The following is a 20,183-nucleotide window of genomic DNA, read 5'->3' as shown; positions in this document are numbered from 1 at the left end:
ATGTTTATTCAACAAACTTCACAATTCATTCAAAGTAAAATGCACGATTTGATTGATTCAGTAAACTATGATCAAGTAATGATGGGTATGAATTTCACCAATCAATGTTTAAAACTGCTTAGCTTCACCAGCTGGCTAAAATAATAAAACACAACATAGGCTGTGTTCATAAAACATACTGAATCCTAATTTATAAGCGATCACAGCTAAGTTATCATAGCTTGCTAGCCATATGGCTTTTTCATAATCCATGATTTAATGTATCTTCCCAGCATCATCCAGGCAGCACTGCAGTGATATAAAGCCTGTTCTTGTTATTATTTTGGAACAACCAGGGTTGGACGATTCTGGATGAATTATAAATCAGTAATTGGGTAAACATAATATACTGAGGAAATCAGGCCTTTTGGTTACAAAGTCTTTTCACAGTTTCTGTATTATTAATTAAATAGCCATAGTGCAGCAGTGGTTACAATGCAGTTGACTCAGCCTTCCATCCTTTTCTGGTCGTAAAATGAGGACCCAGGTTGTTTGGGGGCAATATGTTGACTCTGTAAACTGCTTAGAGAGGACTGTAAAGCACTGTGAAGCCGTATATACGGTAGGTCTAAGTGCTAGTGTTATTGCTAAATGTTTGGGCCCTTCCCATGTCATTATTCTCTGCTTCAATTTCAGTCCTTCTTTTGAAGAACAAATACAGACGGGATGTGAATTACAACACTGAAACATCACAATTTAATGTTTGCATCAGATGTTGAACCAGAAATACATTATTGAAGGGGTCATCAAACTGCGGCTCTAGAGCCGCATGTGGCTCTTTCCTCCCTCTGCTGCGACTCCATCACCGGTCGGTGCCACAATTTTGAGAGGAGTTTCTGGTGGGGGGGGGGGGAGAGAAGCACAGTGCGCCAGGAGAAGACTCTATAGCAAGGGGAGGGTTTTCCAGTTGTCTCCACAATTGATAGGGCTTTCGGTTATGACAGGTAGAGGGAAAAGTACGCCGCACTAGGAGACTCTATGGTGGGGGAACTGAACTTCCGGTCAATTCCAGAATTGAACAGGGGGCTTCTGGTTAGGACCTTTGTGGCTCCCGGTGTTTTCTTTTCTGTGGGAAACGGGTCCAAATGGCTCTGAGTGTTTAAATTTGCCGACCCCTGCACTATTGGATGTTTTGTATGATGATATCATCCTATGATAATAGGATGTTTTGTATGATGATATCATCCTTGAGAGACCGCCTGCTGCCAATTACCTCCCACAGACCCATTAGATCTCACAGGGTTGGCCTCCTCCGGGTGCCATCTACCAGCCAATGCCACCTGGCTATTACCCGGGGGAGGGCCTTCTCTGTGGCAGCTCCGGCCCTCTGGAATGAACTCCCCGCAGGGATTCGGACCCTCACCTCTCTCCAGGCCTTCCGAAAAGCCGTCAAAACCTGGCTTTGCCAACAGGCCTGGGGGTGATGAGTTCCCTCCCCTCTCGACATGTATGGTTGTGCGACTGTTGTTTACTTTTATTATTTGTATTTTGTTTTTTATGTTCCCCTTTTTTCCCCCTTGAATTGTTCGCCGCCCTGAGTCCTCCCGGAGAAGGGCGGCATACAAATAATAAAATTCTATTCTATTCTATTCTATTCTAATTTGTTATGGGCACCAGTAGGATGGAACTATCCAACTTTCTTTTCAAATTGCTAGGTTTTTTTCCCTCCCCCCCCCTTTTTTTTTTTTGGTAGGAAGTCCTGTGGAATCTTACTTTTAATTTGCCATCTCATTAATGGCAAAAACAACATTTTGACAGCAATACGGTAGAAATCTTAAGCACAGAAATGCAGAAGTATGGGCCATCAAATCCAGCAGGATTTACACCAGTGTAGATATGGGCAAAATCTATATTATGTGGCTTACAGCTCTTTCTCTATGGACAAGGATGGAACAAAGCAGCTTTCCAAAGGAAGCAGAAATTTACTTTAGGTGGGGATAAATCTCAGTGCATCCTAGTGTGAGCCAAACGCCGCTTGCTCACTCGCTGTTTCTCTCCCTGACTTTCTCTCTCACCGAGTTTTGTAGGGTCCACGTTGCACTTCTATAAGCTTCGGGAAAACGGGGGTAGCAACGCTACAAAGCGAAAGACGACACAGCGCGGACGCGAGGTTCCAAAAAAAAATAAAAAATGAACCGCTCTTCCTAAACTCTTCCTTTCTCCAGCAGGTGGCGCGAGCACACCAAGTCTAGCGTGTTTCACTTAAAGATGGCTTCTGAGGCTTCCTTGCCCACCAGAAAGATGGCGGGCCCCGCTCCGGCTCAATGGCATACCATCGATGACGGCGAAGTGGGGGGACGTGCGCCAAACTCCCAAGCACGCCTTCCCTTATTCCGTGGTCCCGGGGCTGCGCCTCTATGGTGGCCGCCGAAGTCTCTTTGAAAGCTGAGGCTTAAGTGACGCCTGCGCCAGAATCCGGCTTGTCTCCCCGTTTCGACGCCCCCCTCCCCTCCCCCTCTTTGATCAGGTCAGTCGAACCTCCCGGATGGGAGCCCCGGAAAGGCGTTTCGGAGCATTGTCCCGATTGATGCTTGGGCCAAACAAGCTGGGTGGGAAGATAGGCTGCAGCCTCTTTGTTTGCCCGCGACCGGGCAAGGGGCTAGATGCGCTGCCTAGGAATAGTCGTGTCACTCAAGGCTGCTGGCTGGTCCTCATGCAACCAGCCTTTGTGGTTGACCGTGGCGACCTCTTCGTATGACAAGTAAAAGCCAGGCAGCTTTCCCCAACTTGTTGCTTTCCAATCAGTTTCCGGAACTCTACCATACAGGTAATCCTCGACTTACAACGAACAGTTCATTTAGTGACTGTTCAGCGTTGCCACTGCACTGAAAAAAGTGAGCTATGATCATTTTTCACAATGCAGCATTTCCCCCATGGTCACGTGATTTGCACTCGGGTGCTTGCCAACTGGTTCATATGTATGACGGTTGCAGTGTCCCGAGGTTATGTGATCCTCTTTTTGTGACCTTCGGACAAGCAAAGTCAATGGGGAAGCCAGATTCACTTGACAAATGTGTCCCTGATTTAACAACTGCCTAGATTCACTTAACGGTTCCACCACAAAACCGCGATGCCCTTATCCGCGCCGACATAAGTGCGGAGGCAAATCCGCGGCGTCCGAAGCGCTAATAAAAAAACGACCCTATCGCCGTGACAACAGCGCGGTGACAGAAGGGCGTTCTACATGCTTCGTTCTTTGCCTCCAAAGGTAGCCCTCCTCCTCCAGCTGACAGCGGCAGCGGGCACGGGGCAAAGCGGGCTGCCCAGCAGCAGCAGCCCGCGGGAAGGGTCCAGCACAGCCGCGGGGGGCATCAGGAAGCGGAGGAGGACGCGGCAGCGGCGGCGGCTGAGGCTCTCCCGGGCCGGCGAAGCGGGCTTGCCCGGCGGAGGCAGGCTGCCCTCTTCTTCCTCAACATCATCTCCTTGGACGGGCGGCCTCCGCCGCCGGCGCCTCCCCCGGAGGAAGAGGCAGGGCGGGCGGCAGCGGCGGCTGAGGCTCTCCCGGGGCCGGCGAAGCGGGCTTGCCCGGTGGCGGCGGCCGCCCATCCAAGGAGATGTTGTTGAGGAAGAAGAGGGCGGCCTGCCTCTGCCGGGCAAGCCCGCTTCGCCGGCCCCGGGAGAGCCTCAGCCGCTGCCGCTGCTGCGTCCTCCTCCGCCGCCAGCGTCGGCGGCCCTGCTCGGCCCCCCCGCGGGCTTCCTGCTGCCCTCCGCAGCTGAGCTGGATCCTTCCCGCGGGCTGCTGCTGCTGGGCAGCCTGCTTTGCCCCGTGCCTGCTGCCGCTGTCAGCTGGAGGAGGAGGGCTACCTTTGGAAGCAAAGAACGAAGCATGTAGAACGCCCTTCTGTCACCGCGCTGTTGTCCCCGCGGTGATGACGCGCGATGATGACGTCGCGACTTTAGTGACGCGATTTAATCTCCGCTATTTTGCGTAGCGCGGTTTTGTCGTGCCACGCACTTAACAAATGGGGCAAGAGAAGACGTAAAATGGAGCAAAGCTCACTGAACAAATTTCTCACTTAGCAACATAAATTCTGACTTCAATTGTGGTTGTAAGTTGAGGACTTGCCTGTATTGTACTGCTATTATCCTCAGTCAGCGGGAAGAAGGGGACATATCTGGAGAGTATGGTTAGGACAGTGTTGGCGAACCTTTTTGGCACCAAGTGCCGAAACCGGGGGGGGGGGGGGCACATGCACATACTGGAAACTGGAAGAGCAGCCACCAGGTGCGCCTGCGCACGCCAGGAAGATTATCTTCCAGTTTCCAGAATGCTGACCGGCCACCTGGTCTTCCGGTTTCTGGCGTGCATGCACACACGAAGACAAGCTGGCTAGAGCGCATGCAGTGCCAGAAATCAGAAGATCATCTTCCCGGCATGCGCATCGGGTGGCTTCTCTTCCCATTTCTGGCACTTCCATGAGCATGAAGACCAGCCGGCCAGCACACTGGAACCCAGGAGAGCAGCGGGTGACGGCTCGCATGCCTGGAGAGATGACTCTGCGTGCCACTTCCAGCACGTATGCCATAGGTTCACCATCACAAGGTTAGGAGATCGCTTCCTTGGATTCCTTAACACAGGGCTGCCAAACTCCTGGCCCGGGGATGGATGCGTCAGGTGCTAGCCACGCCCACTCCTGGTTTAGCGAAAGGGGGGAAAGTCCCGATACGTCACGTGGCACTGCCATGATGACACAAGTTTGACACCCCTGCCTTAACATAAGTACCACATGGAACACTGCTTTTGTTTCATTAATCCTGGATCCCTTTCAGTTTTGGTAAAGATTTACCCACTTGTGAAATTAAGAAATAAAACTTCTCTCTACGTCTTGGGCAATCTTTAGAAATCATAGCATTTATGCCCTTCAGTTTTTTCTGAGAAGTCAACCCTCATGGCTAACATGGAGTTCTCCACTATAGTTTTCCTCACCATCCCCTTGTGAGGTAGTCTGGACTAAGGGAAGGTAACGATCCAAAGGAAGCCCTGTTGAATGAGGCCTTGAATCTCAACCTCTCCAGTTGCCATTACTGTTGTATTATACCTTTCCCCAGCATAATGCCCTCGGAGATTATAGTTCAACATATTAGTGCATTCCCTTGCTGCTACAATTGACAGGATGTGTGGTCTAGGCTTATGTGGGATGATTGTAGGATAGTAATGCCTCTTTTTGATCATTCTCTGTCAGTCCAAAAAATGAAATACATATTCTAGATACATCAGCTTTCTCTTCTGGGAAGCAAGGGCAAATATGTAATTGCCTTAGAAATAGATCCAGGGAACTTGCCCTGTTAATTATCTATCAACTAGTCCTGCAAATTGTCTGATCTATTTAATGCAATCGTTCAGATGGAGGTTTTGCTCAGTTGCATTACAACGGGCAGTTTGTATTTTTGAATATTCTTTTATTTAAATAAAAACAATTCTCTTTCAAGTAGAAAGATAAAGAGTTGGGGCAAAAGTTTGATTCAGTATTTTTTTTTGTGTCTTTTTCTACATACTGTACCTGAAAGTTTCTGAGGGAGCAGTATTCATTCCATTTGGAGTGGTACAGGCTCCGGAACGAATTGCCTTTACTGTAAAATCTACTGAATTTAGCATAAAGAATGTATGAATTAGGCCTCTGACAGAGTTAGATCTATTCTTGTTTCATTGGGTTAATCAAAAAAGCTTCCTCCTTTCCAAGTTTGGCTGCTTTCATACATAAAAGTAATATTTCACAAAATTTTATACGAGTGTTGAAGAATTTGAATCACGTATGCTTTGAGTTTCTGTTTTTTATATGCTGGTTGTCAAAAAGCCATCCTTTCAGCTTTACACAAGTCGCAATTGTAGAGGACAGGGGCTAGAATATAATGCAACTTAAGTAAGCATGGATGGTATTGTAGCTTTTGAATTAAATGAGATTTTTTCTCAGTTAATCTACCATCATCTATCTGGCCAGTGATTGCAAGAATTTTAAATACTGAAAACTTGTATAAGTCCTTAGTGAGAATATGGAAGATCTGACATCAAAACTGATTTGGATGAGAAGGGTAATTTATGAAGCTGATGAAATGTTGTCAACTGTATTTCCATTTAACAGGATGGAAAAAAAGAAAATTTCCATGAAATCCAGTGTTGCTGCCTCCAACCTCCTGAAGACATTGCATTCGTTCTACGAATTTGGACATTTTTGTGATGTTACAATATACACAGACCAGCTGGGTAGCCAACAAGAATTTTATGTCCACAAAGCTGTTTTAGCAGCTTCTAGCAATTACTTTAAAAGCATTTTTCTCAATAATGAAATGAATAACGTCAAAAGCTGCACAGTGATCCTCCAGGATATTCATGCTGAAGAATTTGTCTCATTCCTGAAGTTTGTCTACACTGCAGAGTTAGAAATTGAAGTGGACAGACTGCACCTGTTCAAGGAGATCGCTAAGAGATTTGAATGCGAAGATCTGCTTGAAATTTTGGAAGAAATGAAGGTAGTAGGTGGAAAATTGGAACCAAATGTTATTTTGAAAAAAAGCAAAGGTGTTAGGTTGCCTGGGAATCTAACAGAACTTGGAGGAGAAAAAGCACAGCGTGATTCGTCTCGTGTTTTGGCTGCTACAGTGATGAAGAAGAATCATTTGGGGAAAAGAACGACCCATTCAAAACCAACCACCAGTTCTGATGATATTAAAAACATATGTGTAAACCCTAATGAAGATAGGATTGCAAGTTGTAATTCCAAAGATGAGTCAGCAACGATGTCTGAGCATATCAGTGAGGTTGACTGTCCTTCAGTAAATGAGGAGGACTTGAAGGAAGCCCACATTGCTTTAAGCAGGACATTGCTTGACCAAAACGATGAAAGTAGTTTGACGCTTTCTAAGGCCAAACTCAGAAAATCAACCTGCAATATACCAAAAGCCTTGCCAAGATCATATGCCTGTGACAAGTGTAATTATTTATTCCATTTTGCTGAGCAATACCAATCACACATTGAACTAGAGCATAGCCCAAGCTTGGGAGTTAAGTATAGCTGCAATATATGTAGCCAACTCTTTCCCAGTTGTCACACTCTAAGGCAACACAGGCTCACTGTCCACAGCCGACAGGGGACCGTCCCTTGTTTGCTGTGTGAGAAAAAGTTTCAGTGCCAAAAGGATGTCAATGCTCATATGCGCACGGTGCATGAAAAGAAGCAGCATCCGCAACAGTGCCCCTACTGTGACAAAGTCATCAGCTCCAAGGGCGGCCTGACAGTTCACATACGAACCCACACAGGAGAGAAGCCTTATAAGTGTCAGTGCTGCCCAGCCAGTTTTGCTCAGAGGTCAGCCTTTACCACTCACGTAAGGTAAATCCTTTTTTCAAAAAAAATAAATACATAAAAAGCAAGACAACAGTACCAAAGAGAAGTTAGCTTGCGAGCTTTTTAGCTTTGGATTTTGTAGCAGAGTTCCTACATTATGCTCAGCCATAATGGAGCTGGTTTGGTGTTGGTTTACTGTGGGGGTTTTTTGGTATAAATTTTATTAAAAATTGACAACATAAAAACTAACCCAGAGTAATAAAGTTATTCATAGGATGACTAAGGAAGTTAGGAAGAGTATCAGGAAGCGAAGAAAGAGAAAAGAAAAAAATGCATAAAGAAATACCCTGTTTTCCTGAAAATAAGACGTCCCTGGATAATAAGCCCAATCGGGCTTTTGAGTGAATGTGCTAAAATAAGCCCTCCCTCGAAAATAAGCCCTCCTTGACTGCAGTAGCAGTCATGAGGTGACCACACTCACCGCCTCTTGCACCTCAAAAATAATAAGACCTTCCCGAAAGTAAGGCCAAATGCTTATTTCTGGGGGTCAAAAGAAAATAAGACACTGTCTTATTTTTGGGGAAACAAGGTAGAAAAGCCTTCCATTTTTTCTGCAGCAAATATAAGTAGAATTAAACTATTAGCTCTTACCCTTACAAAACTCTCTGTTTTCTATTATCCAACCACAAACCATGAGTATATTTTTTCAATTTCATGCAAAAAGTTTGTAAGCAGTTTCCCATCAGCCATAAACACAGATATTGATTTTTCTGTAACCAGAGAAATTGATTTAGCCATTTCTACAAGTTCCATCATCTTCACCAACCACTGCTCCATTGTGGGTAATTTTTCCATTATTATAGCCATATTGTTTTAGCTTTTTGCATGTCCACCAAATATGGTAAAATATCCCTTCAATGTGTTTACATTTCCAGTGGAGATTCAAAGTACTTTTATATATTCTAGAAGTTTCTGTTTATAATGATATATCATCGGTGGTAGGTTGCAAATATTTTTATTACCAGTTCGCGGGCGCTCCTGCGCATGCTCACTTGTGCAACGCTCCTGCACATCCGGGCAGGTGGGTGGGGCCTCCCGCCGCCTCTACTGGTTTGACCAAACCAGAAGCAACCCACCACTGTATATCATTTTATAAAAATTCTATTTGAAGCTAAAATACAGCTAATCCCCAACCTACAACCAGTCACTTTGCAATTGTTCAAAGTTACAGTGGACTTACGAACCAGTCTCAAAATTTTGGCTGCTGTAATAACTTCCCCCTCATTCCTCCCACTGGGCCCTACACCCTCCTTCTCCCCGGGGTGGTATTCACTTACCTTCCCTACTGGTTCGCAAATGTGAGTATGCATTTCCACCCACTTTTGGGAGAGAATAAAGCGCGTCTTATGGAGCAAAAAATACGGTAATTCCCAACAGAAGTCTGTTTTTTGTTTCCTCTGTTGACTGAATCCAGTCAATGTGATTTCTGATATATGACAGAGGGGCAACCTATGTGACAGCTCCATTTGTAATTTTCAGAGCTGCCTGAGAGGATAGGGCTAAAGATTTTGAAACTCCTCATTTTGAGAACTTGGGACAAAGTTATTGGGCAAAATCAGGCTGATGGCTCTCATTTGGGAAGATACTATGTGCAAATGGCTTTTAAAAGTTTCTGTAAGGCTCAAAAGAACCATTTTCCTATCTATAAATTCTTTTTTTCCAATAGAAAGATACACGAATCCAAGAAAGATGGGAAATGCATGCCAGCTTATTGGAAAATAGTTCCGCCAGCAGAGAAAGTAGATGCGATAGATAATAGAATCAACGTGAGTAATAAAACACAACTCAAGGTGCCAAATAATGATCTGCCAAAGGAATTACTTGGCAAAGCTACTCAGGAGCCTGAGAGAAAATCTAGTAGATCTCTTCCAGAGGAAGCACAATCTGACAATCAATCAAACAAGAAGCTGGAACTAGGTACTGAAAATAATACTAAAAAGGAGGAAACTTGTAAACAAGGAACTGTGGATGAGAAAGGAAATGGAGAAAGAGTTTGTGAAGCCGGTTTATGCAGCAATAAAGACAATGAAGCCGCCTCTTCAGATGATAATTACAGCGAGGACTTAAGTGTTCATGATACAGAAGACCCTGAATGGGATATAAATTGCAAAGTTAACAAAAACAAGGCCATCCCGACATCTGCTTACATCATAACTTGTACCAAATGCACAGAGAAGTTTCCGTCACGAAGGAAATACGTCATCCACTGCAAAGAAATTCATCATTCCTTGCCCGGGAAAGTATATCAGTGTGATGTTTGCAGCAAATCCTTTGCGAGTTACAACAGCTGGAAAGAGCACCAAGCCTGCGTGCACACAGAAGACAGGAAGTTTGCCTGCACCCTGTGCAATGCCACTTTCAAAAGGAAGAGGGATGTGAGGACACACTCTGTGAGGAAGCATGAAGGTCGAGTGAAGCGTCCCCTCTGCTCCGTGTGTGGGAAAGTCCTGAGCTCCAGAACAGCGCTTGTCTTTCACATGAGGACCCACACAGGAGAGAAGCCATATCAGTGTGGCATTTGTAGCTCAAGGTTTGCTCAGCCAACACAGCTCAAGATTCATACCAGGTCAGCTTCTACTACCTCTTCCTTTTCTCCCTTTATGTTTTGTTTTAAAATGTTTATATCTATCTATCTATCTATCTATCTATCTATCTATCTATCTATCTATCTATCTATCCTTCCATCCATCCATCCATCCATCCATCCATCTAAATAGCTCTCTCTGTGTGTGTGTGTGTGTGTGTGTGTGTGTGTGTTCGTTCCAGCATAACTCTGGAATGCCTTGAGCAGTTTCAACCAAACTTGGTACACAGATGACTTACTCTCTGGAAAAAAATACTGTGGGTGTAAGACACCTCTAATACCCCATGGGGGGGGGGGGGTTGTTAAGATACAGCCTGTTGTGTCTGAAAATGGCTTCTATTGTACTGCTGTAAAATGGCTTCTATTGTACTGCTGTAAAATGGCTTCTACTGTACAGTGCAGTGGAGTTGCCATGGTAATGGCTTCACAAGGGGGCTCCCTCTGGTAAAGGGGAAAATCCAACATTAGAAACTATGTTTGGTCCAGACATTTCCTCCCTATAAATAAATACCCGGGCAACACCAGGTTATCAGCTAGTTTATTATATAAATGGAATATTTCCATTTATTTTTTTAAAGGCAGAGCCTTAAGATATGTTACTTGCACATGGCCCTATGCCCACCCCTTATTAAACTGAATCTGAACCACTTGGTTCTATTGTCTAAAATCATCTGGTTTTCATTAAGAATAAGTAAATCTAGAGGAATTAGAGATTTAGTAGCAATTTGCTTATAAGCTATGTTATCAGATGATCAGTGTTTTGGTATCTTCCATCTTACAGTTCCAGCAGAATGTACAAGCCTTTTAATTTTCTTAATGCATCTAGACCCTTATAAATTGTTCCTTCTCTCCCCACCTCCCACCCCATTTTAATAGAATACTATTTCCTTGAATTGGTGATTTATTTTCTCTGTTACTTCTCATGAGCTCTTAAACAGGTATAAAAATAAGGACTCTTTATTTCATCAATCAAGGTTTTCAACTCCAGCGTTGCACCTACCTTCATTTTGCCCTAGTCAAGAGAGTTACGTGATACTTCCTATTGCTCCGTCTCCCCTCAAAGCCCTGGAATTGGCTGCTGCAAAGTTACTGCCTAATTTCTAATATGATAGAAGGCTACGTTATTAAATACATAGAGGACAGTGAAATAAACTCTGTGGATTTAATTAGAATTTTATTTCACTACAATCAAATACTGTCGTTTTAATCTAGTATAAGTTAAAATGGAATGAAATCAGCTTTTTTTGGTGCTTGCTCCACCCAGTTTCCTAATCATCAGTTTACAAGTCCTTAAATGTTATATGCCTCTGAAAAAACCCCGGGGAAATTATTTTGTCCAAATCGTTAAGTGGAGGCAGCTTCTTGGTATCGAGTTGCTTTCTTGCATATTTTGGGTTTGCAGTATAAGCTTTTGATGAACCCCTTGCAAAATTTGCAGTGAAATTTGGTTTTAAATCGTTTGGACAGCATTTCCATATTCTTCTGAATGCAGGTCACACACAGGTGAAAAGCCATATATCTGTGAGGAGTGTGGGGCATCTTTTGCTGATAAAGGCAAACTTAACGGCCATAAGAGGACACATACAGGTAAGGTTTAAATTAATTTCCTGAACATGAAACGGGCAAAATTTACATACAAAGAAGGGATATAATATTCTCTCTTAATGAGAAGAAAATCAGTACAGCAGTAAGATATCTTGATTCAAGCAATTCAACATGTTCTCTGATAGCCACATAGAGAATTATCTGGGGCAGACTGGGGCATGTGTGTACACGTTCCTGGTTTCCTGCTGCTTGTAACAGTGGGAAAACAGGGATCAGTTCCTTGTTGTCGCCCGCCAGCGGCCAGTGGAGCTGGTGGCAGACTCAGACAGTGAGGAGGTTGGGAAGGAACATGGGCCAGTCCTGGAGTCTGGGGAAGGCTCTGATGAGTGCTCTGTATTGGAGGCAGAGATGGGGCCAGGGCCATCTGACAGTTATCAGCTGCCTTCGGAGTTGGATATCAGTGGGGCAGAAGAACAGCTGGAGCATGTTCCCAGTGTGCACATGCGCAGAGCTGCCAGAAGAAGGGAACACCTAAGGAACAAGAGTCCACTCGGGAGTAAGGCCACAGGTAGACAGTGAATGGCCCCTCCCATAGGGAATAAAGAGGAGTGAAAGAATGGAGTTTGCAGGAGACAATTACCATATTTTTGGAGTATAAGACGCATCTTTTTCCCTCAAAAAAGGGGCTGAAAATCTGGGTGCATCTTATACACTGAATTCAGCATTTTTGGCCTCCCAAAACCCCTCCCCCTTCACCAAAATGGCTGTGCAGAGCCTGTAGAAGGCTTTCAGAGAGCTCCTGGGGGCTAGAGAAGGCAGAAATGAGTGAAAAAGGGCTGGTTTTTTGGCTCAATTTTGCTCCCCTCAGCCCCCAGGAATATTCTAAGCCTCCTAAAGGCTATGCATGCAATATTTGTGACAAAAATGGGCCTGTTTTCATGAAAAATGGGCCATTTTTTGTTCAATTGGGGGGGGGCACCCCCAGGAGCACTCTGCAAGCTCCCTAAAAGCTATTCATGCCTTTTGGGGGGGGGGGAAACGGGACCGTTTCCATGAAGAATGGGCCGTTTTTTGGGAGGTTTGCAGAGTGCAAAAAAAAAATATATTTTTTAATTTGCCTCTTCAAAACCTTGGTGCGTTTTATACTCCAAAAAATATGGTAGTTCAGTTCATTAGGGTGAACATCTGTTCCTGACTCCTTGCCAAGTATTGTCTGCTACAGAGTGGCGTTTGGAAGATATCGGCTTGGCAGCTCTCCAAGCCTGATAACGCTCTGTAGTTGTGAAATCTCTCGAAAGACTGTTCGCCAGGACTTTACTGGAGAGGAATTCACTTTAAACGAAATAAAAGGGGTTTTATCGGGACGGGGAGTCGGCTTCATGTTTTTGGGAAGCCTAGGTCAGATCATTCCTCATTGGAAAGTTTTTTGGGTTTTTTTTGCCAACTAGGTGGTCATGACGAGGTTCCCTACAGTTCCAAAAACCTGCATATAATGTAGGCGAGGGAGGTTGGCGGTTGGCCACTCAATTTCAAGCTGTTACATTGCAACTTTGCATACCGTTAGTCTAACAGCCTGCTGCATTGCAGGGTTCCTTCAGGAGAAAAGGGTTGCTTAACTCTTCCCCGGAAACGTCACCTTTTCTTTTTGCAGAATGTTAGGAGAAATGAAGGAGTAAGCTTAAGCTCCGTCCATCGCATACTTTTGTTTTACCGACGGAATCATTTGCAGAAAAGAAAAGATTTTCAGATGTCATTTATCCAGTGTAATAGAAGAAAAAGAAACAGGAAGAGTACCAATAGTCCTTGCTTACTGACAGTCCTTGTTTAATGACCATATTTAGTTACACAGTGTAAAAAAAAAAGCTTTGCATGCAACCAATCCTTACATTTGTGAGCATTGCAGTGATCTCACCTTGCAACTGGCTTTTTCAAAGCTGGCTTTTATAAAAATGTGAAGCCGCGTCTTGTGATGTTTTGCTTAACAACCATAATGATCCGCTTCACAATTGAAGGGGAAGTGAGACGATCAACCTATCGTGGTTCTGTGATGCTTCATTAAGTGACCATAGATCATAGCAACAGAGTTGCCAGCCCCAATTGTAGTTGCTGAGTGAGAACCATAGGTAGTTGTTGACTTACGACCATAATTGAGCCCAGAATTATGGTAGTAAGTCATGCCAGTCATTAAGCAGCTCATCATGTGACTGCATGGTTTGTGGGGTTTGTTTTGTTTTTTTGCATGGTTGTTAAGTCCTTAGTCCATAATGGGCATTGCTGGAAACCAGCCAAAAATTAAAAATTGCAGTCCTGTGACAGGGGGCGGGGGGATGGTGCTGCTTAAAGCTGTAAATGCAAGCTGGTTGTCAAGAGCCCAAAATGCAATCACGTAACCGGGGCGGGAGGGGCCGTGGCACAACAAAACCGCGCTCGACTAAAGCGCGCCCGATTAAACCACGTCGCTGACGTCATCAACAGGGCGACAACAGCGAGCGTGGAGAAAGAAGGGCGCTTTAAATAGCGCTTTGAAAGCAAGCCGATTCAAGTTAAGGTAAGGGTTAGGGTTAGGTTAAGGGTTAGGGTTAGGGTTAGGTTAAGGGTTAGGGTTAGGTTTAGGGTTAGGTTAAGGGTTAGGATTAGGTTTAGGGTTAGGTTAAGGGTTAGGTTTAGGGTTAGGTTTAGGGTTAGGTTAAGGGTTAGGTTTAGGATTAGGTTTAGGGGGGTTAGGTTTAGGTTTAGGGGTTAATTTTAGGTTTAGCGTTTACAGTGTGCTTCTGTCTCCGCACTGTTGTCGCCCTGTGATGACGTCAGCTACGCGGTTTCGTCGAGCGTGCTTTAGTCGAACGCGGTTTTGTGGTGGAACCGGGAGGGGCAGGCCGTCAGAACTTCAAATCTGTATCATAAGTGGCTTTTTCAGGGTCTGTCCTAGTTTTGAATAGTTGCTAAGTAATCAGTTGTATGTCAAGGACAACATGTATAATACGCAAGTATATAATGTTACAAATAAGCCCTTGGCCATGCGGGATACAGCAAACTGACAGAATTTTCAGATTCTTCATGACTTCACAAGGTTTCTCAGTATTATGAACAGTAAAATGCATTGTTTCTGAAAGGTTTTTAATAATCACCGGGAAGGAAAAGAGAAATATATTGAGAAAGCTTGAGAAAACATTATTTTGAAAATCTCTTGACGGGTGATCCTCAATTTGGATGATCCTGCGTTGGATTTGAAATATTCAGTTATCCCTTGTCTGTCTTCAGTATAATGTTGCTTACAATAAAAGAATATAGCAATGGCTATAGTAGATACATGTATATGTATCCATGTATTTCCTTTACAGGAGAACGCCTCTTCAGATGTGATGTGTGTGGAAAACATTTTGCTACCAATGAATATTTAAAATGTCACAAGCGTTGTCACATGGGAGCTAAACCATACAAGTGTGATGTATGTGGGAAAACCTTTGGATTGAGAGCTTCATTAGCCCAACATAGTAATGTTCATGCAGGTACGGAAGAAATGGTGTATTGGAGAGATGGATATGCAAAACAGGTTTCTGGGGTTTACTGTTCACAATTACCATAAATCGTAGAAGTGTATCACGTGGAGAAAACTAGGATCCCCATAGTTTTTCTGTTGGTTTAAAAAATAATGACTTTCTGTTCATTAATTGCACTTAAAATAATTTAATTCACAAGCCAAACATCTATTCATCTATGCAGAGGCAGCACGGTGGTTAGAATGCAGTATTGCAAGCTACTTCTGCCAACTCCCGGCAGTTCAGTTCTCACTAGCTCAAGGCTGACTCATCCTTCCATCCTTCCGAGGTCTGTAAAATGAGAACCCAAATTGTTGGGGACAATATTCTGCCTTTGAAGCGGTGTATAAATTTAAGTGCTATTGCTAAGTGCTATGCTAGTCAAATACATATGCAAGCATGAACTAGCCTAGGGTTGTCAAACTCCTGGCCCCGGGCCAGATGTGTCACATGCTGCCCACGCCCAGTTTGGCAAAGGAGGGAGGGGGGAAATCCCATTGATGTGAGTTTGACATCCCTGATCTAGCCTGTCCTCACCTCTGCAGGTCACAAAAGTCAAAAAGCAAGCTAGACATATGTGTTTAAAAGTGACATTAGGATTGGAAATAAACTAGCATTGGCTAGTTTCTTCATATTCATTTTCTTTCCAGAGACTCCTCCTTATTTCTGTGAGCAGTGTGGAAAGACGTTTACTCAGCAAGGAGCCCTAAGACGTCACCAGCGTATTCACACTGGAGAAAAGCCGTACAAATGCAGGGCTTGTGAGAAAACCTTCACAGATATGTCTACCCTGAGGAGGCACGTATTGGTATGTTCAGTGGTTTGTGCTATAAATTTTGTCTGCGGGACTAGGCCGGTGTCAACGTTCCAAGTATCATGTAGAATTAAATCAGAGTCCAAGGGAAAATGATCCTTAAAGTTCCAATTGAATAAATCAGACTTCTTAGCACATCTGTGGAATCCCAATTCTGGATGTTACATCCGATTCCTACCCAGTTGAAAGTTCATGATCTTGTCCCCACACCCACAAATCCATCACATGGTCCAATCTTCTTCTTCCACACTGGCATCTCCATCCAGCTGCTTCAGGTCAGGTGCAGAGATGCAGAGACAAAAGATGACCTTGGGCTTCTAGAAAAGAATGACAACAACACATTCCACAATTCTACTGCTTTCTATTCCCCCCTCCCAGCTACTACACTAATGAAACAGCATAATGAAATAAGAGGGAGTGTGGCAGGCCAAAGATCCTAAAAGGGATATAACTGCAGGCCTGACAGTCGGTTTATGTCCTGAGGTCATTAAATAGTTCTCTCGCTGAGGGTTTTTTTAAGCCATGCATGGCATTGCAGTCACCTTTCATTCTTCTGTCACTTTGTGCATTGTGGCACAGCTGCTGGGGTAGGGAGGCGAAAGCAAAGGCACCTCTGCATGGGCAGAGAAAGCTTCAGTGATTTCTGCCCTGTTTCCTTATAATACCTACAACTCTGTAATGCACAAGAACTGCACAACTTTGGAAAGACGAAGGGCTAACAACACCCACACGGTTTGTGGTTTCAAAGCAGTTTTGAAGTTAACCTTGGGTTAGATCAGCATTTTTCAAACTTAGCAACTTTAAGATATTTGGGCTTTAATTCCCAGAATTTCCCAGATAACATGCTGGCTGGAGAATTCTAGGATTTGGTCCACATATCCCAAAGTGCCACGTATCTTAAAGGTGATTGTTAGACTATTCAGTGTAGGAGAGAAAACGGTGTAGGAAGGATAATATACTTGCCTTACTGTAGCTAAATAAAGAATGTAAAATCTTAAGTCACTGAACTACAAATGCTTTATTTTAAAAATCAACAAGCTAATAAATTAAAAAAAAACTGATTCAGATATCATTTTTTTAAAGTTAATGACCCTATTTATGGAGGGTTTTTAAAAATACGTTTTTATGTTTGACAAGCCAAATGAGACCTTGAATAATGAAGTATTTCTTTTTTCTTCTGTCATAGGTCCATGATCGGAATGCTCATTGGAGAAGTTTCTTAATAGATCTTACTATCAAAAAGGATCATAACTGGTCCAAAATAGAGGCTATGTCTACTACTTGTGTGGAAGAGAATTCTACAACAGTTTTGTCTGACTGCCAAGAGAAAGGCTACACTTCAGAAAACACAAATGTAAAACAACTAGAACAGATACCAGGCAGTAGTAATGTGAAAGAATCTGAACCTACCCTTATGCTTTTATAGCTATCTACAATTAAAGTTTAATATGGATATAATCTTATATTGTTTCAATTCTTTGCCTGTATAGGAAGATTCTCCAAATGGCTGTAGGATCCACAAATAGATATGGCATCAGATATGGAATGTTTTCTAAGTGAGCTCTTACTCTTAGCTTAAATGCTGATGTTTTAAACAGCTTTTGAGGACCAGACAGACATGCAATAAATAACAATAAGTAGAATTCTCTTTAAAAGCAGCATCTTATAAAATAGGGACGGTCTTGTATTGTGCTTAGATGTAAATGCATATTAAATAAAAATGGTAAATGTTAAAGTTTTACTACCCATTTGAAGACATGTTTGTTTCAGAATACAATAATAAAGGCAAATCCACCAACTTTTCTACATTTATTTGCTCACTTTTACTTGTACATAATAAAAATGCAAACCTGTATCCAATAGTAGAAAACATACATAGGTCCAGGTTAAATTGTTGAATCCATCTTCTCTAAGCTTGTTTCGTCTCCTACAGATGTTTTATAAACAGTCTAAGCAACATCAGGGCCTAGAGAAGTGAAGTTCGTTGGGGGTTTATTTATGGTAGTTTGCTCTATCAGCCTGGGTGAAATGTTATCTAAAATTCATGGTAATAGACACAATATAGGAAGAGAAGCAGAAAAAAACGTAATTTGACCTATTCTATTACAGAAGTGTAAGGTTTTATAAGAAGTTAATTCTTAAATTATATCTGTAAGTGATACTTTTGGGTACATTGTAGAATTACATAGTCAGCTATTGCCTAGCGTGAATGTTGCCCGAGAAAGGAATTAGGGAAAAGGGTGCATGGAAGAATCTGAAGGACTTAGAAATTGCAGTTATAAGTAAGAGACTTTAGTGTATTGGAATGAAAAGAGTACAAGGTCACGAAAGCCTTTTAAGATAAGAATAAGGCATGTTTTGCTGGATTTGGGGAACAAGAAACCCATGCAAAGATTTTAAGAAGCAGCAGCATCTGATTAAAGCAAGATAAGTTAATATTTATGAAGTGTTGCATAAATAAGAAAAGCAAAACAAATAGAAAAATAATAGATTGCAATAGTTCAGAGCAAGCATTCTGTGGAACTGTAAGAACTCTTAAAGACCACCAAATCTGAAAGAATGAATAAAGATTTTTTTTTGGGGGGGGGGAGATTTTCTTATAGTGATACTTATGCAATTGGAGCACCTTTAAATAGTAATTGTAATGTACAGAACAAAAATGGGATAATCTATACAGTAATAATTCAAGGGTGCTTCACACCCGACATTTAAAATGTTTTATATAACTAAGCACTTAAACTATTTAGCAGTAGTTATATTAGTAGTTATATAAACTGAGAATTGGGATCCCGTCACTTCTGTTCCTTTCTTATCTCTATTTTTTGAGATATTTGTAGGGCTGCTGTGCGCTCTGCAAATGCAGGCAATTGTGAAAAGAGGCACTAAATTTAGTGCTTCCCGTGCAATTATTTCACATATTTTGCATTGTAAATAAATTGTGGGAGTTCATATTCATGATGTTAGACTCTTTTTTAAGTTTGCTGGTACAGTAGAACCTCGGGTCATGAATGCTTTTGATCATGACCAAATCTGTTCCTTACCAAAAAATCTGCTAAATGTTTCACTCTGGTCATGAACACATCCTTGGGTGGCAATTAAACACAGCTGCAGTAATTTCCCCTTCTGCGCCATTTTTTTTTGTACACGCATGTGAAGGCAGTCTTGCTTTTGGTCACGACCAAATTGGTTTGCAACCGAAGTCCTGGAATGGTTCCACTCAAAGGTGGTATTCAGCAGGTTCTCACCAGTTCTGAAGAACCAGTAGCAAAAAATTTTAATTCGGAGAACCAGTAAATACCATCTCTGACAGGCCCCGTCACCATCTATTCTCTGCCTCCTGAGTCTCAGTTGATCGGGAGGAAATGTGGATTTTGTAGTAACCCCCTGCCACGCCCACCAAGCCACACCATGCCCACCAAGCCACGCCCACAGAACTAATAGTAAAAAAAATTGAATCCCACCACTGGTTCCACTGTATTTTACTTTTGAGTTGGGCGATTTGCATGCTAGTGATTTGCATTCCCAGGAGGGTAGGTGGAGCCATGAAAAAGTTGCCATTTCTCTTGTTTGAAAAGTTACTCACCTTTTACAAGATTTATTACTTTTAGACTGCTTATGAAAGTTTACTACTTTGTAACTTAGCAATAATAACAATAGCAATAACAGTAGACTTATATACCGCTTCATAGGCCTTCAGGCCTCTCTAAGCGGTTTACAGAGAGTCAGCATATTGCCCCCAACAATCTGGGTCCTCATTTTACCCACCTCGGAAGGATGGAAGGCTGAGTCAACCCTGAGCCGGTGAGATTTGAACCGCTGACCTGCTGATCTAGCAGTAGCCTGCAGTGCTGCATTTAACCACTGCGCCACCTTGGCTCTAGGAGAGATACACATGTTAAACTCAGGTTAACAAAACACGACATGCAATGAATGCCATATGTTGTCCAGTTTATCCCCTGATGTTGCTATTGCTATTGCTAAACCATCCATTCCCACTGTAGTCTAGCAAAGTTATTGAATGAATCCAACTATATTTTAAACCCAGGTTTACAATTACTATGCTTGGAAGGGTGAGTGTTAAAAGAAAAAAAAGTCGCCAAAAAAATAGGTGACTAGATACCATCAAAGCCAACACCAACCAGAACATAAAACTGAAAGAAGCCATGCAAGATTGGAAAATGTGGAGCTGGCCCATAGAATCGCTAAAATCAGACATGGTGAAAGGCTATCATCATCATCATCATGCTATGTAAAGATAGTCTCAACTGGACATGGGCAAGCAGATGCCACTGCCCTATTTTAGAAGATTGTTTGTGTGACCA

General features: G+C 42.9%; 1 protein-coding gene across 4 annotated transcripts; it reads left to right on the top strand.

The window, feature by feature from the left end:
• Positions 1 to 2,286: 2,286 nt before the first annotated feature.
• LOC106541126 (uncharacterized) lies at positions 2,287 to 17,660 on the top strand. Of its 4 annotated transcripts, XM_087716891.1 has the most exons (8): positions 2,291 to 2,506; positions 6,120 to 7,367; positions 9,049 to 9,788; positions 9,828 to 9,948; positions 11,459 to 11,553; positions 14,850 to 15,017; positions 15,698 to 15,855; positions 17,048 to 17,660. In XM_087716891.1, the coding sequence occupies exons 2-8, from the start codon at positions 6,121 to 6,123 to the stop codon at positions 17,285 to 17,287; spliced, it is 2,769 nt and encodes a 922-aa protein (XP_087573017.1). In that variant the 5' UTR covers positions 2,291 to 2,506; position 6,120; the 3' UTR covers positions 17,288 to 17,660. The 4 variants fall into 4 exon arrangements, with proteins under 4 accessions (XP_087573018.1, XP_013911943.2, XP_087573017.1 ...); XM_014056468.2 differs by having other exon boundaries at positions 2,289 to 2,506; positions 9,049 to 9,948; positions 15,698 to 15,845; positions 17,048 to 17,223; XM_014056467.2 differs by having other exon boundaries at positions 2,294 to 2,506; positions 9,049 to 9,948.
• The last annotated feature ends 2,523 nt before the right edge of the window (positions 17,661 to 20,183 follow it).

The sequence above is a fragment of the Thamnophis sirtalis genome, unplaced genomic scaffold (genome assembly GCF_051295495.1).
Source record: "Thamnophis sirtalis isolate CommonGarterSnake01/CBP01778 unplaced genomic scaffold, rThaSir2_p1.2 scaffold_5, whole genome shotgun sequence".
Lineage (NCBI taxonomy): Eukaryota > Metazoa > Chordata > Lepidosauria > Squamata > Natricidae > Thamnophis > Thamnophis sirtalis.
This window is presented reverse-complemented; position numbering and strand designations above follow the sequence as displayed.

Coding starts and splice junctions, on each gene's coding strand:
- LOC106541126 (XM_014056467.2), top strand. CDS start 6,121: ATGGAAAAAAAGAAAATTTCCATGAAATCCAGTGTTGCTGCCTCCAAC. Junction 11,554..14,849: donor CCATAAGAGGACACATACAG/GTAAGGTTTAAA, acceptor TTTCCTTTACAG/GAGAACGCCTCTTCAGATGT. Junction 15,018..15,697: donor ACATAGTAATGTTCATGCAG/GTACGGAAGAAA, acceptor TTTTCTTTCCAG/AGACTCCTCCTTATTTCTGT.